This window comes from Equus asinus, chromosome 21 (assembly GCF_041296235.1).
Source record: "Equus asinus isolate D_3611 breed Donkey chromosome 21, EquAss-T2T_v2, whole genome shotgun sequence".
NCBI classification, from domain to species: domain Eukaryota; kingdom Metazoa; phylum Chordata; class Mammalia; order Perissodactyla; family Equidae; genus Equus; species Equus asinus.
The window spans coordinates 53,247,477-53,267,469 of record NC_091810.1 but is presented as its reverse complement, the minus strand read 5'-3'; the positions used below and the strand labels follow the sequence as shown (position 1 = coordinate 53,267,469).

Sequence of the window (19,993 nt, the reverse complement as noted above, 5' to 3'; positions counted from 1 at the left end):
TTTGGGGCCACCAGCAAAACACACCTATGAGAAGTTGACTGGTGTTTGGGATACAGTCTATGGCTCTCACTTATTTGGGATTGGAAGCTGAGCAACATATACCACAGTGAGAATCATTCTCTCTGCATTCAACTGCAAGGGGCCAGACTGAGGAGGTCCCTGGAGAGGCCACATGAGTCAACGTGGGGGGAAAAGGACACACGCGTGTGAGGGCAGCAGGAACACCAGGGTGGAAGCCTCTCCCACCCCCACTGGACATCCAGTTCCCTGATTCACACGCCTTCTGGAAATCAATGACCTGCATACTCGACTCTCTGATCCTGACCCTCCACCAGCCCCAGACCTGGCTATCTACTGCCCACTTGGCATCTCTGCTAACATGTAATATAGATGCAGTTTGGCCACAATAAAAACCTTGATTTCTCTCGAAAGTCTGTTTTCCCCAGACTCTCCCATTCAATAAATGGCACCAGTGAATCTCCCAGCTACTCAAGCCAAGACTGGAAGGCACACTCTCCAATCCCTCTTCTATTCTTCAGCTCTTTTGAATGGCAGTTCTCAGACCTGGCGGAACACGAGAGATGCCTGGGAGTTTTAAAGCACCCCAGTACCAGGACCCCGCCCTACCAATTAGACTAGAATCTCTGGGGGTGGGGTCCAGGCATTAGTACTTTTTAAAAGCTCCCCAAAGGATTCTAACATGCAGCCAGGCTTGAGAATCAGAAGCCTAAAATAGACTCCAAATCCAACAGCTTCACTCCAGCTTCACCTCTCCCACCTTGGTCTGAGCCACCACCATGTCTTACGAGGACCAGCACAATAACTCTCATCTTCCTGCTTTCACTTGTCCACCTCAAACCCCCATCACAAGCACAAGGCATTGTCTTTTTAAAAATCAGGTCACATCATGCTTCTCTGATGGCTTCCCACTGCATTTAGGATAGAGACCAAAGTTCTCACGAGGCCTACAAGGCCCTGCCCGATTTGGCTTCTGCAGCTCTCTCCACCTCTTCTAGCCCTTCTCACCCCCATTCACCATGCTTCGGTCACCCTGGTCTTAGTGCTGTTTCTCAAACATGCCAAGCACGTGCCTACCTCTGGGCCTTTGTACCTACTCTCTCCTCTGCCTGGAATGCTCTGCCCTCAGATCTTCATTTGCCTGACTTGCAGCTTCACGTCATTCGGGTCTCAGCTCAAAAGGCATGGCCTCAGAGAGGCCTTCTCACATCTCCTTGATCTAAAGTAGTCCCCTTTGCCCCAAAAAAGTCACCACATTATCTGGATCACACTGTTTTACTGTCTTTAAAGCACTTCTCACTTTCTGAAATTATCTTGTTCGCTCATGTCCTTACTGCCTGACCCCCTACACTAGGACGTGAGCTTCAAGAGGGCAGGGATTTTGGTTTGTCTTGCTCACAGCTATATCTATTGCTCAGAAAGGAACGTCTCACACAGTAGGCACTCAATAAATGCGCTGTTCATTGTATTCCACCCACCACTGCCCCCCAGGGCTCGTCCTCACTGCTGCCAGAGTGATCCTTGTAAAATGCTGCTTTCCCATGCGGGCTTATAATCCACCACCTGAGCCAGCAGGAAATGGAGCCCTTCAAGAAGGGAACTAGCTCAGGACCCACATCTTTACTGTAACTTCCCTGGGGCTCAGAGAAACGAAACCCGTGTGGCCAGTGCCACTGTCATTGGCAGTGCTTTCCCTTTCTTCATTTAAACACACTTGTCCCACATACTGAAACAATTAAGCCATGGAGGTCTTTATCAAATAACGCGCTCTCTTGCTTTTCCCATACAAGATAATGAACAGGAACAGAGGATTTAATACCAGGGTACATGACACGCAATAGCCACTTGCACAGCTTGGCATATTTAGCTACATCACGGCAGAACACCACTGCTTTACCCAAAGATATTCACCAAGAGGCACTTGCTGCGGCCTGAAATAGGCTTGTCCCCCTTTTCAGGAAAAGATGAGCCTGTCCAAACAAAGTGAAGGCCATTTCCGTGCAGCGTCCTGGAACTGGATGTGGCTTTAATTTCAAATATACCTAGCTCCAGTCCTGTCTTCACTGGGAAGCCCTGCCCTGACCCAACCCCCCAGCACACTTTCCCTCTAATCATCTGGCCCCAGTCTCCATGTTATCTGACTTCATCTTTCTAATCAGAGGCTAGGGTTCCCCTAGACCAAACCCCTCCCACAGCAGGCTCAATTAATGTATAAACCAATGTACACATAGTATCATTCAACCAAGACAGACAGGCTGTGGCACAGATGTTGTTCCCTCCGTGGGGCCAAGTCCACTTTCCCACCCCAGCCCTGGCCCTCCTGTTCTCCACATTTCCAAGGTCCAGGGGGAACATGCAGGCTGCGGCCATGCCAGGGCCAGAGGAGAAGAGTGTGGGCGGGTCAAAACAAGCCCAGACATACTCACGGGGTCCGTCAGCATGGCCCGGCAATGGGAAGCCAGGGCCAAGAAGGCCAGCAGGTTGAACACAATTCCGTTGATGATGCTGTACACGTAGTCTCGGGATGGAATCAACATAACAAAGAGGACCACAAACTCCGCATAGAGGACCAGAAACCAGGTGACAATGGCACAGGCAATGCCACAGCCGTCGCGGATAAACCACATGGTTCCCACAGGACTGGGGTGGGGAGGTGGGATGCACTTCTCCGGCTGGAGGTATTCTGGCTTCCGCTCAATGTCTCGGAAGTGGTGGGTGGGGATAAGCATCATAAGCTATTCTGTCCATAGTGGCATCTGGAAGAGAGAACAAAGAATCCAGAAATTTAGTGTTGTCTTGTCATCAAGGAGACTTGACAAAATTACCTTTTTAAAGTAAGCCACAAGTATCTATGTGTGAACCTCTTACAGAAAAGCTGCCTAAATCTTCTGTTCACTTAAAATCTGAGTTCTCTTTCCTACCCCTGAGAGTTCACTTAGCCTTTGTGAAACAGGGCCACCTTGCCCAAAGCATTCACATGACGGATAAGGAAAAGGGAGCCTTCAAAGGGCAAATGCCTTGCCCAAGGTCAGCCAGGGCAGCAGCAGCACACACAGTACACCAACTTAGAGGTGGGACTAGAACCTAGGATTCCTCTTTCATTAGGGATCTACTGGGCAGACAGTGTCTCAATAGATATGTTCAAATTTGGACCTAAAAGACAAAGGGGTGAGGGGCGGAGTACCCTCTGGGAAAACTCGTCAGCAGTAACACTGCTGCCTCTGTACCATGGACAAACCCAGAGACCAATGCTGAGGCTGTGGCATTAACAAGGATGAGCAGGAGGAAAGTAATGGTTACCTAGGACTAGGGTTAAGCTGCAATCATTAAGACACTCTAACTTGCTGCATGAGCTAACGATAAGGCAAAACAGTCACTAGGATGGGAAAGGCTCTTGAAACAAGCCAGGCTTTCTAGCCCTATGGCCAAAATGGTTTATTTTCCAGGGACAAGAGGCTCTCTGAGTTCTGCTCTCCTTGTGGGTGATGGGGCAAAGTGAGGAGAATATTGGATGATGAGTCCTAAGATGTTTTCCCACACCTGGCTGTGGGGCTTTGTGAGTTTTTATCTCCTCATCTGTGAAAACACCCACCTTTCAGCCTCCGCCACCTCCTCACAGTGTTGGTGTGGGGTCGGGGGAGTTGGAGGTGCTCCTGATGAATGCTGTAGACTGTAAAACCCTGTACATGTCACAGACTGCGCACATGTTTTCTCTCTAGGAAAGACACTCATTCCTTCAGAAACAAGTGCTGAGCAATGTGCCCTTTCTTCCTAACAGCTGCAGCTCGAGGCTCTGGAGACAGCAATGAAATAACTAAGAATCAATAACTAAAGTCTATCTGTCCACAGCTTGTGCTGCCAGACACAGCAAGTGCGCATTTCCCTCCTCTATTTCTTTATCTTAAACCCTGTGCCTGTTGTATCATCAATCAGGTTTCTCAGTTAGAAACAGTGATGGTTCAAGTTCACCATCAGATGTAGCTGCCATGGAAAACCTACCCGTGGCACAGTCAACAGCACAGCAAGTGACATCTCAGTCTTTCGAGAACTCAAGTCACTTCATAAAAGAGGAAATCACTCAAAAGCAGTCCTGGCTATGTGTGCTTTTCTGAAGACTGAGGCTCTGAAGGGCAACAGCAAGCTTTCAAAGGTTGAGTTGGGTTCTCCTTAACCTTTTGCCCAATTTTCCTGCTTCCTCCACTGCCCTCACCCCCAACAAAGAAACGGCATCTGCATTGAATACAGTGCAGTCATGAAAAGTACGGACGTGTCCAGAAAGCTGAGAGGGCAGGAACTACTGCTCAAAATAGAGTCAAAAGTTGCATAGACTAATAATGAAAGAGTAAGGCCAGGGCTTCCCCTCCCTGGGTGGCAGAGAGTTAATGGCTAAAAGGCAGTTAAATGTGTACTGTGTACTTGTCCAAAGGAACCTCAACTCAACAAATACTCAGTGACTATCACATGCTGGGTACATTGCGTTGGGAGCTGGAGAACAAGAAGCATGGCACATATAGAACAACCATCCCAAGTACAGTAAAAGTGGTTCCCGATGGTCTACCAACCAGAATTTTGTAATAAAGCAATCTTGTGTTCTCCAGAAGACAGTGGCATTTAGTGTTGCCTGTGACATCCTAGAGGCATTAAAAGACATAGGGATACCTTCTGAAACACCAAACAGAGGGACAGTAGGAGATTGCAGACAAGGGATGTCTGGGACCTGACCTATGCTCAGCAAATTCTAAAATCCTGAACTCCATTCAACCAAAACCAAACAAATGAAAAGATGAAATCCCACAATGATTCAAAAGCTCAACATCTGACAACCTCCAAATGCAAGTATTCTCTTAGTTTTCCTGTTGCCATACAGATTTGTATATACATATATCACCTATGTTCCCACAATTACTATTTAAGCTCTAAACCAATAAAGTTTTATTGGATCACAGCCACACCATTCGGTTGCATATGGTCTATGTCTGCTTTTTGCATTATAATGGCAGAGTTGACTACTTATGAAGGAGACAGTGTGATCCAGTATGACCCGTAAGCCTAAAGTATTTACTCTCTGGCTCTCTACAGAGGTTTGCTAAGCCCTGATTCTAAGCAGCTCTTAACCACCAAATAACCCACTGAGATCCATCTCGACTCCTGCTTCCCCTGCAGAACAGCTTGGTGTGACAGAGACGGTCAGTTACAACTCACCACCCCACCTACGTCTGCAGCAACATAACCTCCCATCATCTGCAGAGGGTCTTCTCACCACGACCTGTGGACTCCATCAAACCCTTCTTCAATGATCATAAATGGTCGCATTTTCAGAAATGGATGATCATTGAAAATAAGTCTGAGAGCAATGCTCCTGTTTAGATACTTCCAGTGATTAAATTATGCCCCTGGCATATTCAGAGTAGTTGACTGGATTCTAGCCTCTGACAATTGCTTTCTTTTTTTTAATTATTACTATTATTATTTTTTTGGTGAGGAAGATTGCCGTGAGCTAACATCCGTTGAAAATCTTCCTCTTTTTTGCTTGAGGAAGATCGTCCTTGAGCTAACATCTGTGCCAATCTTCCTCTACTTTGTATGTGGGATGCCTCCACAGCATGGCTAATGAGTAGAGTAGGTCTGCACCTGGGATCTGAACCTGTGAACCCAGGGCGCTGAAGTGGAGTGCATGGAACTTTAACCACTAGGCCACAGGGCTGGCCCCGCCAATTGCTCATTCTTGATTGTACATATGGCAATGACTTGACTATGCTAGAGTTATGTTTCATATGTGAGGTTTTGCTGAGAATAAGCTCCTCCATATAAGCAAATTTTCCAGGTAACTGTGGCTTGTTCTTAAGGAGAAACACATTTTTAATGATTTGGATGGTTAAGATGGAAATCTTAAAAATAAAAGCAAAACCAAAATTAAAAAAAAGACATTATAGCCTTCCTGTCTTAAGTACAGTTATTATCCATTTCTTTAGCATGACATAGTCATTACTAGGAACATCATTACTGGAGTGCGTTAGGTAGTGATGTCCTCAGGGGTATGGAGATTCACTGAGCTCTTGGCCTCACACCAACCGGTCTGTTCAGACTATTAAAATTGTAATTCCGGCATCTCCTTTGTATGGTTCTTTGTCTTTCTCCTCCATTCCTGGCTACTGTCATTTCTGTGTCTCTAGTTACCAATCCTCTCAACATACTTTTTATTTTCTACTGCTAATTGGCTGTGGGCTAGAAAAGCAAATAAAACTAAATCTTGTTAGATTTGTTTATAAAAGAAGAGTACTCATTTTAATTAATAGGCCTTCAGGGAAGACCTGCTATGCTCTCCCACCATACAGTTCTCAGGGCTGCGAGCCCTGTCTTTTCATTAGCCCAGTGCCTGGCACACAGTAGTCACTTACTTCATGCGCTCATTGCATGAATGCAAGAGTAAGATGCATGAGCTTTGTGATCCCAGGCTCACCTCTTGGAGGCCGTGTCTGTTTACTTTCAGGGCTGTGGCCATATTCTAGATGGTGAAGGATGCACCAGATAGGACCACGAGGAAGGTAGGCTGTGACTCTTACTCAAGTAACCAGAATGTTCTATCCTCGAACAACAAGGGACCAAGGAGTGTACAGAGGAGCTCTATTTTCCCACTGTCCTCCATTGGTGAGCAAGAGCCTGTGATCTGGGAAAGGACCCAGCCAAAGGTACACCTTGCAGAGTCAGACATTGTGTGTTAAACTGAAGAGCACGTTTCAATCCCCATTTTAGTTTCAAAATATCCCAATCAAAACCAAGCAGGGCACAGGGCCAACCCGGTGGCACAGTGGTTAAGTGCACACATTCTGCTTCGGTGGCCCAGGGTTCACCAGTCCGGATCCCAGGTACGGACAGGGCACTGCTTGGCAAGCCATGCTGTTGTAGGCGTCCCACACATAAAGTAGAGGAAGATGGGCACGGATGTTAGCTCAGGGCCAGCCTTCCTCAGCAAAAAGAGGAGGATTGGCAGCAGTTAGCTCAGGGCTAATCTTCCTCAAAAAAACAAAACAAAAAAAAACACATGCAAAAAAACCAAGTAAGGCATACTATTATAAAAAGTTTACTTAGCCCCCAGGTCCCCCAAAAGCAATGGAAGTACCCTTCCAATAAGGATTTGTTCCTTAAATTAGCCAACTGAAACTCTGAGAAATATGGGGAAAAACCCACCTTGAAACAAACTGTACACATTCCCTTCACTGTCCCTAACAACGACAGACAGGGCAAAGATTGACCTCTTTCCCTTTTCTATTTTGAATTAGGGAAACTCCAATCCTTGGGGTTGAGCAGTGGTTCGTTGCCAAGGACCCACTCCTCACTTGAGTCCTTGCTCAAGAGGAGTTGGGGCAAAACCGGTTGCTCAGGGCTCTGGAGGAGGCCCACAAGGAGGCTAGTGGGTCCCAGAACCCTCAGTACCACCCATGCTGGCCAGCTCATACCCTCAAGAGGGGTGAGCTCCTCCAACCCCACTCCCTGCCCCCCTTCACCCCATTCCATTGCCCTATTTGCTCTTGAAGTCTCCTCTCTTCAATTCAAAGACATTCATGGAGCAGCCACTAAATCCAAGGAACTGCTCACACATACGGGATGATGAGGACAATAACGTGTGTGTGCTGCCCTGTTCAGCCCCGCCATTCCCCTCTCCAGGCTCCCAATCTGGTAAGACTAGTCTTTGCTTTTTTCTACTAACCTGCAAGGCCCGTTTTGTTTAGTTCTGTAGCCTGGTATCTGAGTATATGCTCAACTCAATAGTTCCCAACTCAACGAGTGAATAGATACATGAACCAGGCAGACATACCCCACAATAATTCTAACACACAGGTGACTAGTGGACAGCACAACAGAGGGGCAATACCCCAAACAAAAACCCCTACAAAACCAGAAGTGAGATAAATAGACTTTTCCATGGCAAGGACTTCTGAAGGGGCGGAATCTGAGCAGGGCATGGAGCCAGGTTAAGTGTATTGCTTAGACAAGGGCAAGGGGGTGAGCAGACCTGCATGGAGAGTGGTGGTGCTGGTGGGGGCTGAATGTCCAGGGCCGTGTGCATGTACATGAGCGTGCATGTATGTGGGCTTTGTTGGGAATGGCGTGTGGGGGTAACTGGAGATGAAGGTTTAAAGGTAGGGAGAAGGTTATGTTTTACAAAGCCTCAAATTTCAGGAGTTGGGACTTCACCCTGGAGGTAATGGTGAGCTTCCACAGTTTCTGAGGAAAGTTGTGAGAGGACCATATTCATGCTATAGCAAGGCCACTCTGGCAGTGTTGGGCAAGACAGATGTGAGGGCTGAGTCCAGCAGCCAGTGAGCCCGGGGAAGCACTGAGGCAACAGGCTTGAGTCCCAGCTTGGTGGAACTCAGTTTTCTCTTCCTCTAAGTGATATCAGTTTTCCAAAGAAAGATTGAGAACAATGATCATGTTGCAATTTTAATTATAGGAATCTACATGGTACTTTTTTGGTCAAAGGTTTTGTAGTATTAAAGAGTTGGCTTTTCTATATGTTAGTAATCTCTGTCCAAGGTAAATTATTCTTTCCACTGGACAGAGGGATGCACTGAGGGCCAGACAGGTGAAAAGACTAAGCCCCAGGGCTAAGGAAGTCATTGGAGAAAAAGCTTCAGAGCGTGGGAGGGGTTCTTGAGCTCCCTAGAGCTAGCAATCCTGATGAGATAGATGCAGTATCAGAATAACAATCTGAGCTCTGGGGGGAGAGGGGGTCAGTGTGTTCTGTCACACATCTAAGGAAATCATCTAGTTTTCCTTCTTAGAGTTTCAGAAGCAAAACCAAGGAATGACTGAAATTAGGGCTAATTTTCTAAAAGGAACCCCACTGCTTCTGGTCCAGAGAAATGCCTCCAGATCCACCTATAGATAACACACGTGCTTCATTACGCCTGACCGCAAGTGGCTCCTTCCATTAACCCAGACAGGCAGACAAAAACGTATTTAGTGGAATGCAGTCTGGGCCCTGTGAGCCCCAGGGAGTGGGGTGCTGGGTTGGCTTTGGAGTATACCACTTATGACTCAGTTCCAATGTTGCCTATCCATGGCTAGGCAACTCAGAGGGTTTGAAAATGGTGATGCTAAGGCCAAGCTCACAAGCACCAAGGCTGGATGCCTGGCCAAGTGTTGAGCATTAGTGATGGGCAGAATCCAGCTATAGTATCTGTCGTTAATCATCATTTGTTGAATAGGGGGAAAATCCTTCTAAATCCACCCCCTGGCCGAACAAAACTGACCCAAAGCCCATGCTTTACCAACAGGAGTCAAAGGCATGATCGTCACATAAAAGGTCTGTATTGGATGTATTAGAGCCCCAACACTCCACTGTTCTCAGTTCAGGGAGTATCTCAAGAACCCCAGATCCTCTCAGATTGCCAACAAGTCCTACTTCACCTGCTTTCATGAGACAAGATCCTATAGCGAAGTCATGCAGTAGTTCAGCTAGATCTAAAACCAAATCCTGGGGCTGGCCTGGTGGTGCAGCAGTTAAGTTTGCACATTCTGCTTTGGCGGTCTGGGGTTCACCGGTTCAGATCCCAGGTGCAACCATGGCACCACTTGGCATGCTGTGGCAGGCGTCCCACATATAAAGTAGAGGAAGATGGGCACGGATGTTAGCTCAGGGCCAGTCTTCCTCAGCAAAAAGAGGAGGATTGGCAGCAGATGTTAGCTCAGGGCTAATCTTCCTCAAAAAAAAGAAAAGAAAAGAAAAGAAAACTGTAAATAAAATGGAAGCAGACCTTTAAAAAAAATCTTTTTTTTCTGCTTTTTCTCTCCAAATCCCCCCAGTACATAGTTGTATATTTTAGTCGTGGGTCCTTCTAGTTGTGGCTTGTGGGACACCGCCTCAGCATGGCCTAATGAGCGATACCATGTCCTCGCCCAGGATCAGAACCTGCAAACCCCTGGGCCTCCGAAGCAGAGTATGCCAACTTAACCACTTGGCCACGGGGCCGGCCCCTAAAATCAAATCCTTTTAAGCATCTCAAAGTACTTTGTGAAGATTACTTTCCTAAACCACACCCACCCACATCCTCACATGCATTCATGCACAGCATACAAGAGGCCTTGGGACTGTATAGATTAAAGTAGGATTAACAAAGGACAATGAACCCAACCATTAAGGCTTGTAGAAAACATCTGTACACAGACTGGCTTAACAAACTCAAAATCAGGTGCAATTATTTTCTGTTGGCTTAGAGATAAGGTTTATCCAAATTTATTTAAAAAAAATTAAAGGATTAAACTTTCTAGGTCTCTCCTAGAAGGAACTACATAGTTGAAACTCAGTTTCATTAACTCCTTAGCAGACGTCACGAACGTCAGCAAGGTAGTAGAAACTTGTAAATAGGAAGCTTTTAGGTCAAAATTTGTTTCAGGTGACTACTTAAAAGGTTAATAAATCTACTATTATGCTGGACTGCTATTGGGGGACAGGGCTGGCATTCTCTTGAACCTGTTCTAAACATTGAATTCTCACCTAATTTTTACCACAGTTTAATAACTCGGTCTACTGTTAAACAATCATTTAAAAGGTCCACTGAAAGAAGGCAACATCTTTTCTGATATTTCTATCATAATTCTCAGTTGAAATTCATCCTAACGAGCATATCAATTAGCTTCCACGGTTTAAACGCTACTGTCTTAAGAATATGGTGTTTGTCTTTTTTAGAACTTCTCACATTTTAGAGTGATACACTTAAAGTATAAAAGTATTCACAAGCCAGGCCTACAACTTTAAAGATGAATAAATGGTCCATGTCCTAGAAGCTTTAGAAATGAATCTGATCAAGTAGAAAACTAACTTATCTGGGCTACAATTTTCTTAAGTTAATTTGTGTAAGGATCTAAAAGGATTGTAAAATTTTATACCCATTTTTAGATGACTCAGAAAAACAAAGAATGAACCATGAATCACTATGTTTGAAATATTTCATTAAAAACCAGCATGAGTCTCTGAACTTTTTCCAAAAGGTAAGGGTGTGGCTTTCCAAAGGAAAGGTGACTTATCTTCCGCATCACACCCCGCCAGCTAAGGAAGGTGTCCAGACAGGCAGAGCACCCTGGCCTGTTCTACGAGATCTTTACCAGCAAGTTTTGTTTCTCCCTCTGGGTGAGGGTATGTCTCCCTCTGCCTGTCTCTTGTTTCTGCAAGACTCAACCTTCAAGAAAAATTTTTTTTTAAAAAGGTAAAATATTGCACCCCCAAACCAAACCCTATACACATTCAAGTTCACTGAAGGAACCAGGAAGTGGTCACTAAGGGAAATTCGCCTTCTTACCTCATAACTGGCCACCTTCTTATAAAACTCACTTGTGTACATGCTCAGACTCCTAACAATGGGTCTTCATTTCGGAATAAAGTTTGGGATTTTAGCTCATGGAGGCTAAAAGTTCCTCCACTTACTACAACTGACTCTAGTAGTACAACTGGCTAGTTTACTACCTCTTGGCTTTCAAGATCTATTAAAAAAAATACACACCCACACAGGGATGACATATGTCATAAACGTTGGATGTCAGTAGGAACTACACTTGTTTGGGTAACACATTCTACTTTCCCTTTTTACGGGTGTGCTTTTATCATATGTCGCAACAATGAGAAAAATTAAGAAGACGACTTTAAAATAAGACTGTGCATGACATTAACTGGTAAAAAAAAATCACTAAGTCAGAATTTGAAAGCTGGAAGGAACCTTAAAGACCATCTTACAGATTTTAGTCATTCTCCTCTGTTTTACAAATGAGGAAATGGACGTCCATTTGAGCTTCCGTCTAACACATATGTTTTAGACAAAACATACAGTGCTGTGTACAGGAATGGAGATGCGCACCAACGGTAACTGAATGCCTATTATGATCGCGGACTTAGATAAAGCAGCTCGTTTGAATTCTCACAATAACCCAGCACAGTAGCTTTTATTATTCATTGTGTAGATGGAAAGAGACACAGAGGTTCTGGGTAATATTCCCAAGGCCACACAAAGTGAGGGAGTGGTAAAGCTAGGATTCAAAACCAGCTCTGCTTGCCACCAGAGACGCCATTTAGAACACAGCACATGGCTTCTTTTTTTTCTTTTGCAAGAGGGGGACAGGAGGAATGGCCAAGCAGGAAACACAAGTTCTGCTTCCTCCTCCCTCACACACATCTGATGGATCTGATCTAAGGAGAAGTCACATCAACTTAGCTTTAACGTCTTCATCTCTAAAGTGAGCGGGAAGGGCTAGATCTCTAAGCCCTGTGACTCTTTTTTAAAAACCCAAGAAATGGACTCTAAGCAGACTTTCCTTCCACCGGCTCCCGGGAGCCTATAACACCCATTCGGTGTTCTTTCTTCCGTGAGTCATTTTACTTCTGGTGGCTGTATGGAGCATGACATCTCAAACACTGTGGCCCTCAAAAACACAGCCTTTCTGAAAGAGACACTAGGGCCTAGCTGACCTCTTCCAAACTCTAGTCCAGCCTGTTCCACAGATGGGTGAAGAAATGAAGTTCAAGGAGTCAGTTGATCTTCCATAAAATGTTTAGAGAGGTGGCTAACTTCCTTTCTAGGTCTAACGGATGGTAACTACTGGTTGCTTATGCTGTGATCTTCCTGCATTAACTCCTCTTTCTAGAAAGTCTGCAACCCAGCCAGAAAAATTTTTTTTTGGAGGAAGATTAGCCCTGAGGCTGCCGCCAATCCTGCTCTTTTTGCTGAGGAAGACTGGCCCTGAGCTAACATCTGTGCCCATCTTCCTCTACTTTATATGTGGGATGCCCACCATAGCATGGCTTGCCAAGTGGTGCCACGTCGGCACCCAGGATCTGAACCGGCAAACCCTGGGCTGCTGAAGCAGAACGTGTGAACTTAATTGCTGTGCCATTGGGCCGGCTCCCCCAGCAGGAAAATCTTAATAAAGGCAACAATATATTACTGATCTAGCTACCCAATTAATATTTGTCAATAAGTGTGATACTACTCTCATAGTATGTGGAACCCTCTGTAACCAGGTGCGTGATCTCATTTGGCACTGAAATGCCTTCTGGTCTCTGTCAGGGCAGGTTCCAAGATGGGCATTCTGCCTGCTGTTGCCAGGGTGTGGAGCATGCTGAATGTGGAGTGGGGCCCTGACTCTTACTGAATGTCTACTACTTGCCAGGCACTGGGCTGTACACTGACTTTCACACCCTCTTTTTGAGATGAGGAAACTGAGGCATGGGGAGATTTGCCTAAGTTCTTATTTCTAGAAGCAGTGGAGACAGGATACACTCCCAAGTCTGCTCTCATTCCAGAGCCTATGTTGAACTACTCACTACAACCATTCATTTTGCCCAATAACTAGAAACAAAAGGGGGAGGGGTGCTGATGTTTCCACCAGTGACCCAGGTTACTTACAGTTTGGCTCTCTTGCCCACACATGGTTATGCAGAGACAGCGAGTGGGCCACATGAAGTGGCGTTCAGAGGCCACAGGCCTGGACTTAAGCATTTTATATTCTAAGGTGGGTCCCTGGCTGAACACCAGCCAACATTTAGAAGACTGATTCTGCCTTAACCCAGAAAGCAGGAGAGCTCTGAAGCTTCAGTCAGGAGAGTCACCTTAAGATTGAGTCCCTAAAATCTGCTTCTGCTGGGAAATACTTCCTGTGGCACCAAGTTCTAGCAGGCTGCTTTTTCTGAGAGAAAGCCCACCCATACTAGGCAGAGATCAACCAGCAAAGGTTGCCACCTGAGGGTGTTGAAAATGGTACCTGGCCCCACATTGTGCCATGTGCAGACATGTAGCCACTGTGACATCACCCAGGCAAGAGGTTGGCTTTTTTAGGGACTAAAAGCAAAAAGTGCTTGTAAGGATCAGAAGGAAGAGCTGGGGAAGAGAAGGAGAGAACCAGTATTGCAGCTGCACCAGGCTTCAAGGACGGAAGCCGTTCAGCTTTCAGGACTCTGCTGATCCCACTTATCCCAGGCACTATAAGTGGCAATGCAAGAGCACAGCCTTGGGAGGAACGTGGCTGGAGTGTGCTCTACAAGTCCACAGCCCCTGCCTACCAGGTGACGGGCTCCCTGGCATCTGTTGGAAGGCTTTGGGGATGGATGGGAGGCTAGTGCTTCATGGAATGAAGACTGGGCCTGGAGTTAAGAGGCCAGAACTCTACTCCCAGTCCTGCTGCTTGCTAACCTCATAATTTCCGGCAAGACAGTTACCCTCCCTGAGCCTCAGAGTCCTCATCTACCAAACAAGAGTGGAGACTGAGCTGACTGCTAACATCCCTTGCAGGGCTGAGATTCTGATTCCTCTGTTCTCAGGAACAAATTAAACATTTTCTTTGTTAATTTCTCGAATTTTATATTTTTACCAAAAGCATCCCTTAACTTCTTTTCCCCATTCTTTGTTAATACTCAAAAAGAAACCCATCACTTAGAAACTTTCCTGAGCACGTGCAGTTTCTTTAGTCAAGTATGGCATGTATTACCATTTCCTTTTGTTCATTCATTTAATTGTTTTCAGAGAGGAAAAAGCACTATCAAAATACATCAAATATTACAAAGTGGTAAAAGAAGTCTTAAAATCCAAAGTTAAACATGACCATTTTTCAATGTTTAAATATTTATATATCTAGGATCTATTCTGAGTTTTACAACCAGGTAAGATATGCATTTTAGGGTAAACAGAGGTTGAGAGAGGTGAACTGACTTGCTCGAATTTACAAAGCAAGTTAGTGGCAAAGCCCAGATCTTTGGCATAGACACCGAATACTCTTTTCACCCTAGATCTTTATCTTCTTAACCAACCTGCCTTTCTGAAGTCTCTGCTACTCTTTCTTGGTTTAGAAATTCACACTTTGTATATAACAAAGTAAAAACTTATTGCAACAGAACTGTGGCCAGAACTGTACTGGTCCCACTAGGCTCATTTTCCTAAGGTGAAAACCTGATCCCCCCCAAAGGCATTCTATCCCCACTGACCCTGAAGAGGAGATATTCATGTCTCAGGCAGCTCAGAAAATCCACGTCTCTACATACCACAAAAGTTACAGTTTGGAGACTAGGAAAAGATGGAGTTTTCCACACATTCCCTGGATGAAAGATGGAAGTAGGTGGGATATGCAACTATAGCCTTCTCACCTTCACAGACAAGAGCCAGGAATGACCCAGTCATTTGTTTCTGGAATCTTCTTCTGAAGAGGAAGGTAAATGATTAAAAAATGCAAAATCAGGGGGAAACTAGAGGCAGCATGGCATTAGCCTCCCTGCCCCCAAACAGGTCAATATCCAGATACCACTCCTCCATTTCTGCTTCACACTCTGTTACTTTCTGTGGCTATTAAGGTGTGCACGTGTGTTTAAATATTTCCAGATTTGCTAATGAGGGTATGTGATCCCCCTTTTCTTACACATGCCCTAATGAGAGACATAGGAAGCACCCTGCCACTCTCTGAAAATGAAATACACGTGAAGACCTCACCTCTCAGTGGGAATAAGCTTACCCATGTATTCCTATCAATTTTTCTACCACTAATCCCAAACTATAATTTCTAGAGCAGCAAGACAGACTCAGATCTGCTGGTCTGACTATCACAGGTTATTCATATTGAGTATTCTTTAAGACAAGGCAGACAGGACAAATGCAAAGTTTTTAAAGGAAACAGATCTACAGGGAAAACAGGAGCTCACTTTTGCTTTTCTGGGGTGCTGGGCTAATTGTGAAAATGCAAAGGAAAAGGCCTAAAACTTGGCTACCTCTGTTTCAGACTGGGAGTAAAATGTTCCCTTGCTGGGCTTTTAAGAGCTCTCTGCAACTTCAGCACCTCGGACTCAGCACTGCCCTGATGACCTTCTGTAACCAGTTTTTATTACCTTAATTAACTAAGGCTAGGTGGGAAAGATTTACTCCATCTCCGTAATGTTATTGTTGCCTGCTAGCAGCTAGCAGCAGCTCTTTACCTCTAGCCCTTGATACCTGGCTTGCACAATTAGCACCTTATTATAGGCTGGCCTCCGAGTCTAATTACCATGCACCTCAATTGAGCACTTTATTTTATCGTCTTGTTCGTGCTCTAGTTCAAGTGCCTAGGCTCCCCAGCTATAATAAATCCTAAACTCCTTTTAGGCAGGCACGTGTTTTTAATTTCTCATCTCTTCAGACTCAGAAGAACACTAGGGACTCACAGGCATGTAAACAAATACAGTACTTCCTGACTGTCTGAAGAGCTTCTAGATGTCTATTCTAGGAGTAAGGCACATAGTTGGAATCTGGGTCTCCATGCCTATCTCAGCTCTCTGTAGCAGATCCATTGGCCTTCTCTGCTGTTGAGGGCTCCCCTCAGCTACTCTGAGTTAAGCTCTACTCAGCCTGTATGTAACCTTTTCCCTTATCTAAAAGGATTGGTTCAAAGAGACATAAGAACCTCCCATTAGTACCATGTTCTACATTCTTTTACAAAAAGGATTCAAGGGATATGAGTTTATGCTTGAACAGACTCCTTGCTTTTGGAATTAAAACTAACAATAGCTTATAGGGCAGTTACCAATTCCATAACAAACATAGGCTTCCTTCACTAAATACTCTGGTGAGAGGAATGGAGCCTGGGGAAAGGCTGCAGAAGGGAATGGTTAGGAATGCAGGTATGGGAGCCAGACTACCTGGTCTCCAATCCTGCTCTGCCACTTACTAGTTATGTGATCTGTGACCTCGGTTAAGACAATTAACCTCTGTGCACCTCAATTTCCCAATCTGTAAAGTAGGGATAATAGTACCTGCCTCATAGGGCTATTGTGGGGACTGAATCAGTTAGTCTCTGTAAAGCACTTTACAAGAGTGCTTGGCACATAATAGCTTACATAATAACAATGTAAGTTAGTGGTTAAATGAAACTATTATAATAGAGTACAGAAATTTAGAATAGACAGCCCTACAAAACAGTATGCCAACAAAAGAATCTGACCTGATGGAAAAACAAACTGGTTTAATAGAATAATGTGCCATCCTTGGCTTCTTGATTTTCTGGCTATCGTATCTCTTTGAATTGCTTCACTAAACCAAAAAAGAACTCTGAATTTATGGGTTTAAAAAATGTCTAATGCATTACCACAACGAACATGATGAAAATGTTCTGGCAACACTGAAGTAGAATGATTAGTGAAGGTATTATTGTTTTAGGAGAGAATTTAAAATAAACATTCTACTGTTTATGCCTCTCCTCCTACTTAGCCTAACCTGTCAGACGTCGTCCATAATATTATTTAGCAAATACTTCCCATCTTTCTTCAGTAAGGAACATTTAGCCAATTGTCAGGAGAATAGTTTAAGTATATATTCTATATTTTTAAAGACATATTAAAAAATTTTTATGCAAAGATGATTCCACGGTATCCAAACTAAGACTTTTCTTCCCATGTCTTTTCTGATCTGTCCATCTGCTGCCATTTTTTAAAGCCTCAATCCCCTTAGCTATCCCAGCTACTAAAATTCCATGTCCAAAGGTCTCTCCTTTCTCAGCAATCTCTAGCACAAAATACCATTTCTAATATCAGTAGTCCCTTGTTATCTCATCACACAGAGATCCTCACATAGAATCCAGGCATCCAGCCACACACCAAGGCATCTATGTGCCACAACAGGTGGGGAACCTGTGCTTTCCTTAGAGAGGAACTCTTCCGGCTTCAGCTCTCCCAGTTTCCCTGGAGGGCAAAGTCTAACCCTGCAAGATGTCTTCCCTGTAGGTGCACCTGTAGAGAACCATGTAGAGACCTAAAAAACAACTAATGCCCAGTCTACTAAGAAGTGATCATCTATTTTGGGTCTCAGCAGTTTAGTGCTTAAAAATGTGGGCAGGTACTTCCTCTCTGTACCCTCCTCTCACTGGTGCCACCATCATACTTCTTAACCACTGTGTTCTGTAGTTATGTTGGCCCAGGAGCCTTCCCCCCTGCCTGGGGAGCTTCTCTGGGCAGAAGCTGTGTCTTACTTGTCTTAGTGTTCCAAAGCTAGCACAACGCCCATCCTTGGCAGGCTCCCAATAGTTATCTGTGAAACTATTGAAGCTACTGCCTGATAAACACCAAACATTCTTTGGATGATCAAACTGTCAAGGGTTACTTTCACTTTTGAGAACACGGAGCTTCCTCAAAAATGGGACATTTGGAAAAGTCATCGGATCACATCTTTGCTTCAGTCACTTTGGGTTAACTTTCCCCATTTGGTACACATGACCCCTTTAAAATGTGTACCGTACCCTGTCTGCCCCGCCTTAATCGGCTGCTTCAGTGACCCTATATTCACCTTGCAGGTATCCTTTCTGGATATCCAAGGCCCATACTCCTACCCGGCCATCGCTGGGGCTGGCCTTTCTTCGGGCAGCTGTCCACAGCTCCCAACGATCACCTCATCAAGCCGGAACTTCCAGCCACCGCTGTGCCCCTCGCCAGCGCCGGTTACCAAGACTCTCCCTCTTACTCTCTTTGGGACAATGCTCTGGCGACCACCTGGGCCAAGGGGATCGTGCAAAGTCCTGGGTCAGCGTTCGGTCAACCCCAGAGACAGCGGGTGGGGAGAATCCCTGGGCCGGAGTGAGGACTCCTCGGGACTAGTGGGCAATCACTCCTGGCCCGGACACTTTCCACCGAGAAGGAGCTAAAGAGCGCTTCATCGCCTCTTCTCGTCAACCAACCTAGGGACCAGGAAAATGCAGGATTGGGGGCGGGGGAGAGCGAGGAGACAGTCCCCCGGGCCAATCACGACGTCCGCCTCTCCTCACTCGGGGTCGGTCTCTCTGTCGGACGGACGGACACACACACACACGCACGCACGACCAGCTACTTCAACTCCAGCTCCGAGCAAACTGCGCTGCCCGCCTCTCCCACTGCGAGTCCTCTGGCTCCGGCCCCAGCCCGCTCCTCTCACCTCACCCCAGTTTTTTCACCCAACGCCAGTTCCCCCTCCCAACTGACCGTGAAGCCGGAGGCAGTTCCCCAGTCCCAGGTCCCCGGTGGAGCTCCCGCCGCCGCCGCCGTCGCCTCCCCCGGCAGCCCCCGACCCGGGATCTGGCCTCGGGCTGCAGCGATGGCTCCCCGGCACGAGGCGCCGCGGCTTCCTGCACTCGGACAGATACGGGGCGGCGCGCAGGAGAAGCCCATCGAGCTCCCGGCGGCGGCAGCGGCGGCGGCGGCTGCAGGAGCGGCCGCCGCGCAGCTTGATGACGCAGGGGCGCGGGGGGCGCGGTCGGCGTGGGGGCGACGCGGGCGGATGACGTGTGGCGTGCCGGGCGGCTTGGCAGCATGGCGTCGGTGGCGTTAAGCGAGGCAGAGAAGGTGTACATCGTGCACGGCGTTCAGGTAGCTCCGTCAGCGGCGTCAGCGTCGGCCGCCGGGTTCCCGGGCCCTGCGGGTTGCTACTGGCCCTCGATTCTCCCGCGGGGAGGCGGCTGGGCTGCGGAGGGCTGGGTTTACCTCGTGACTAAATAGCTCGGCGGCCAGTGTTTGCACCCCGAAGCCGGCAACGCGGGCGTGTTTAGGACCGGGCGGTGAGCGTCCATTTAGGACTGTATGCGGGCTTGCAGCCTTAAGGGTCCACAAGGTTCCGAACCCCGGTAGGAAGCAGGGGGCAGTCCCTGAGGCTTTTTGTTTTAGCGAGGGAGGACCACCCCAGGGCCTTCTCTTTGCCCTTGATGTGTCGCTTCACTGGACTGAGCCTCTCTTTTCTCTTCTAGGAAATGGGGATTGGAGGTGGGCATCTGGCCTGCTTTTCCTCACCTCGTGTTTGGGAGGCACAGGGAGAGAAGGCATGCGACGTGAAAGCGCTTTGAAAATATAAAAGCTCCTTACAAAGAGAGCGGGGGCGGGGGTTTAGTTTAAAAAGCGGCTCCTCGGCCAGTAGCATAATTATTGCTGTTTCCCATTTTGCTGGAGGAGAACTAAGATCCCTAGAGGCAACTATAACTATACTAAGATCTTGTGTGCTCAGTCTTCAAT

General features: G+C 46.4%; 2 protein-coding genes across 9 annotated transcripts in view; one reads left to right on the top strand and one right to left on the bottom strand.

Annotated features, from left to right (window-relative positions):
- Positions 1–19,116, bottom strand: part of ZDHHC3 (zinc finger DHHC-type palmitoyltransferase 3) — a 57,452-nt gene extending 38,336 nt beyond the window's left edge. For all 4 annotated transcript variants that reach the window (XM_014852441.3, XM_014852444.3, XM_014852443.3 and 1 more), the window contains exons 1-2: positions 18,974–19,116; positions 2,445–2,774 (exon numbers count right to left, since the gene is read on the bottom strand). In XM_014852441.3, coding sequence (XP_014707927.1) covers positions 2,445–2,750 — 306 coding nt within the window. In that variant the 5' untranslated portion in view covers positions 2,751–2,774; positions 18,974–19,116. The remainder of the gene's footprint in view (positions 1–2,444; positions 2,775–18,973) is intronic.
- A 120-nt stretch (positions 19,117–19,236) lies between these two features.
- The window catches only part of EXOSC7 (exosome component 7), a 32,319-nt gene continuing 31,562 nt past the window's right edge, over positions 19,237–19,993 (top strand). For all 5 annotated transcript variants that reach the window (XM_014852439.3, XM_044754893.2, XM_044754891.2 and 2 more), the window contains exon 1: positions 19,237–19,357. In XM_014852439.3, the coding sequence (XP_014707925.1) occupies positions 19,301–19,357 (57 nt within the window). In that variant the 5' untranslated portion in view covers positions 19,237–19,300. The remainder of the gene's footprint in view (positions 19,358–19,993) is intronic.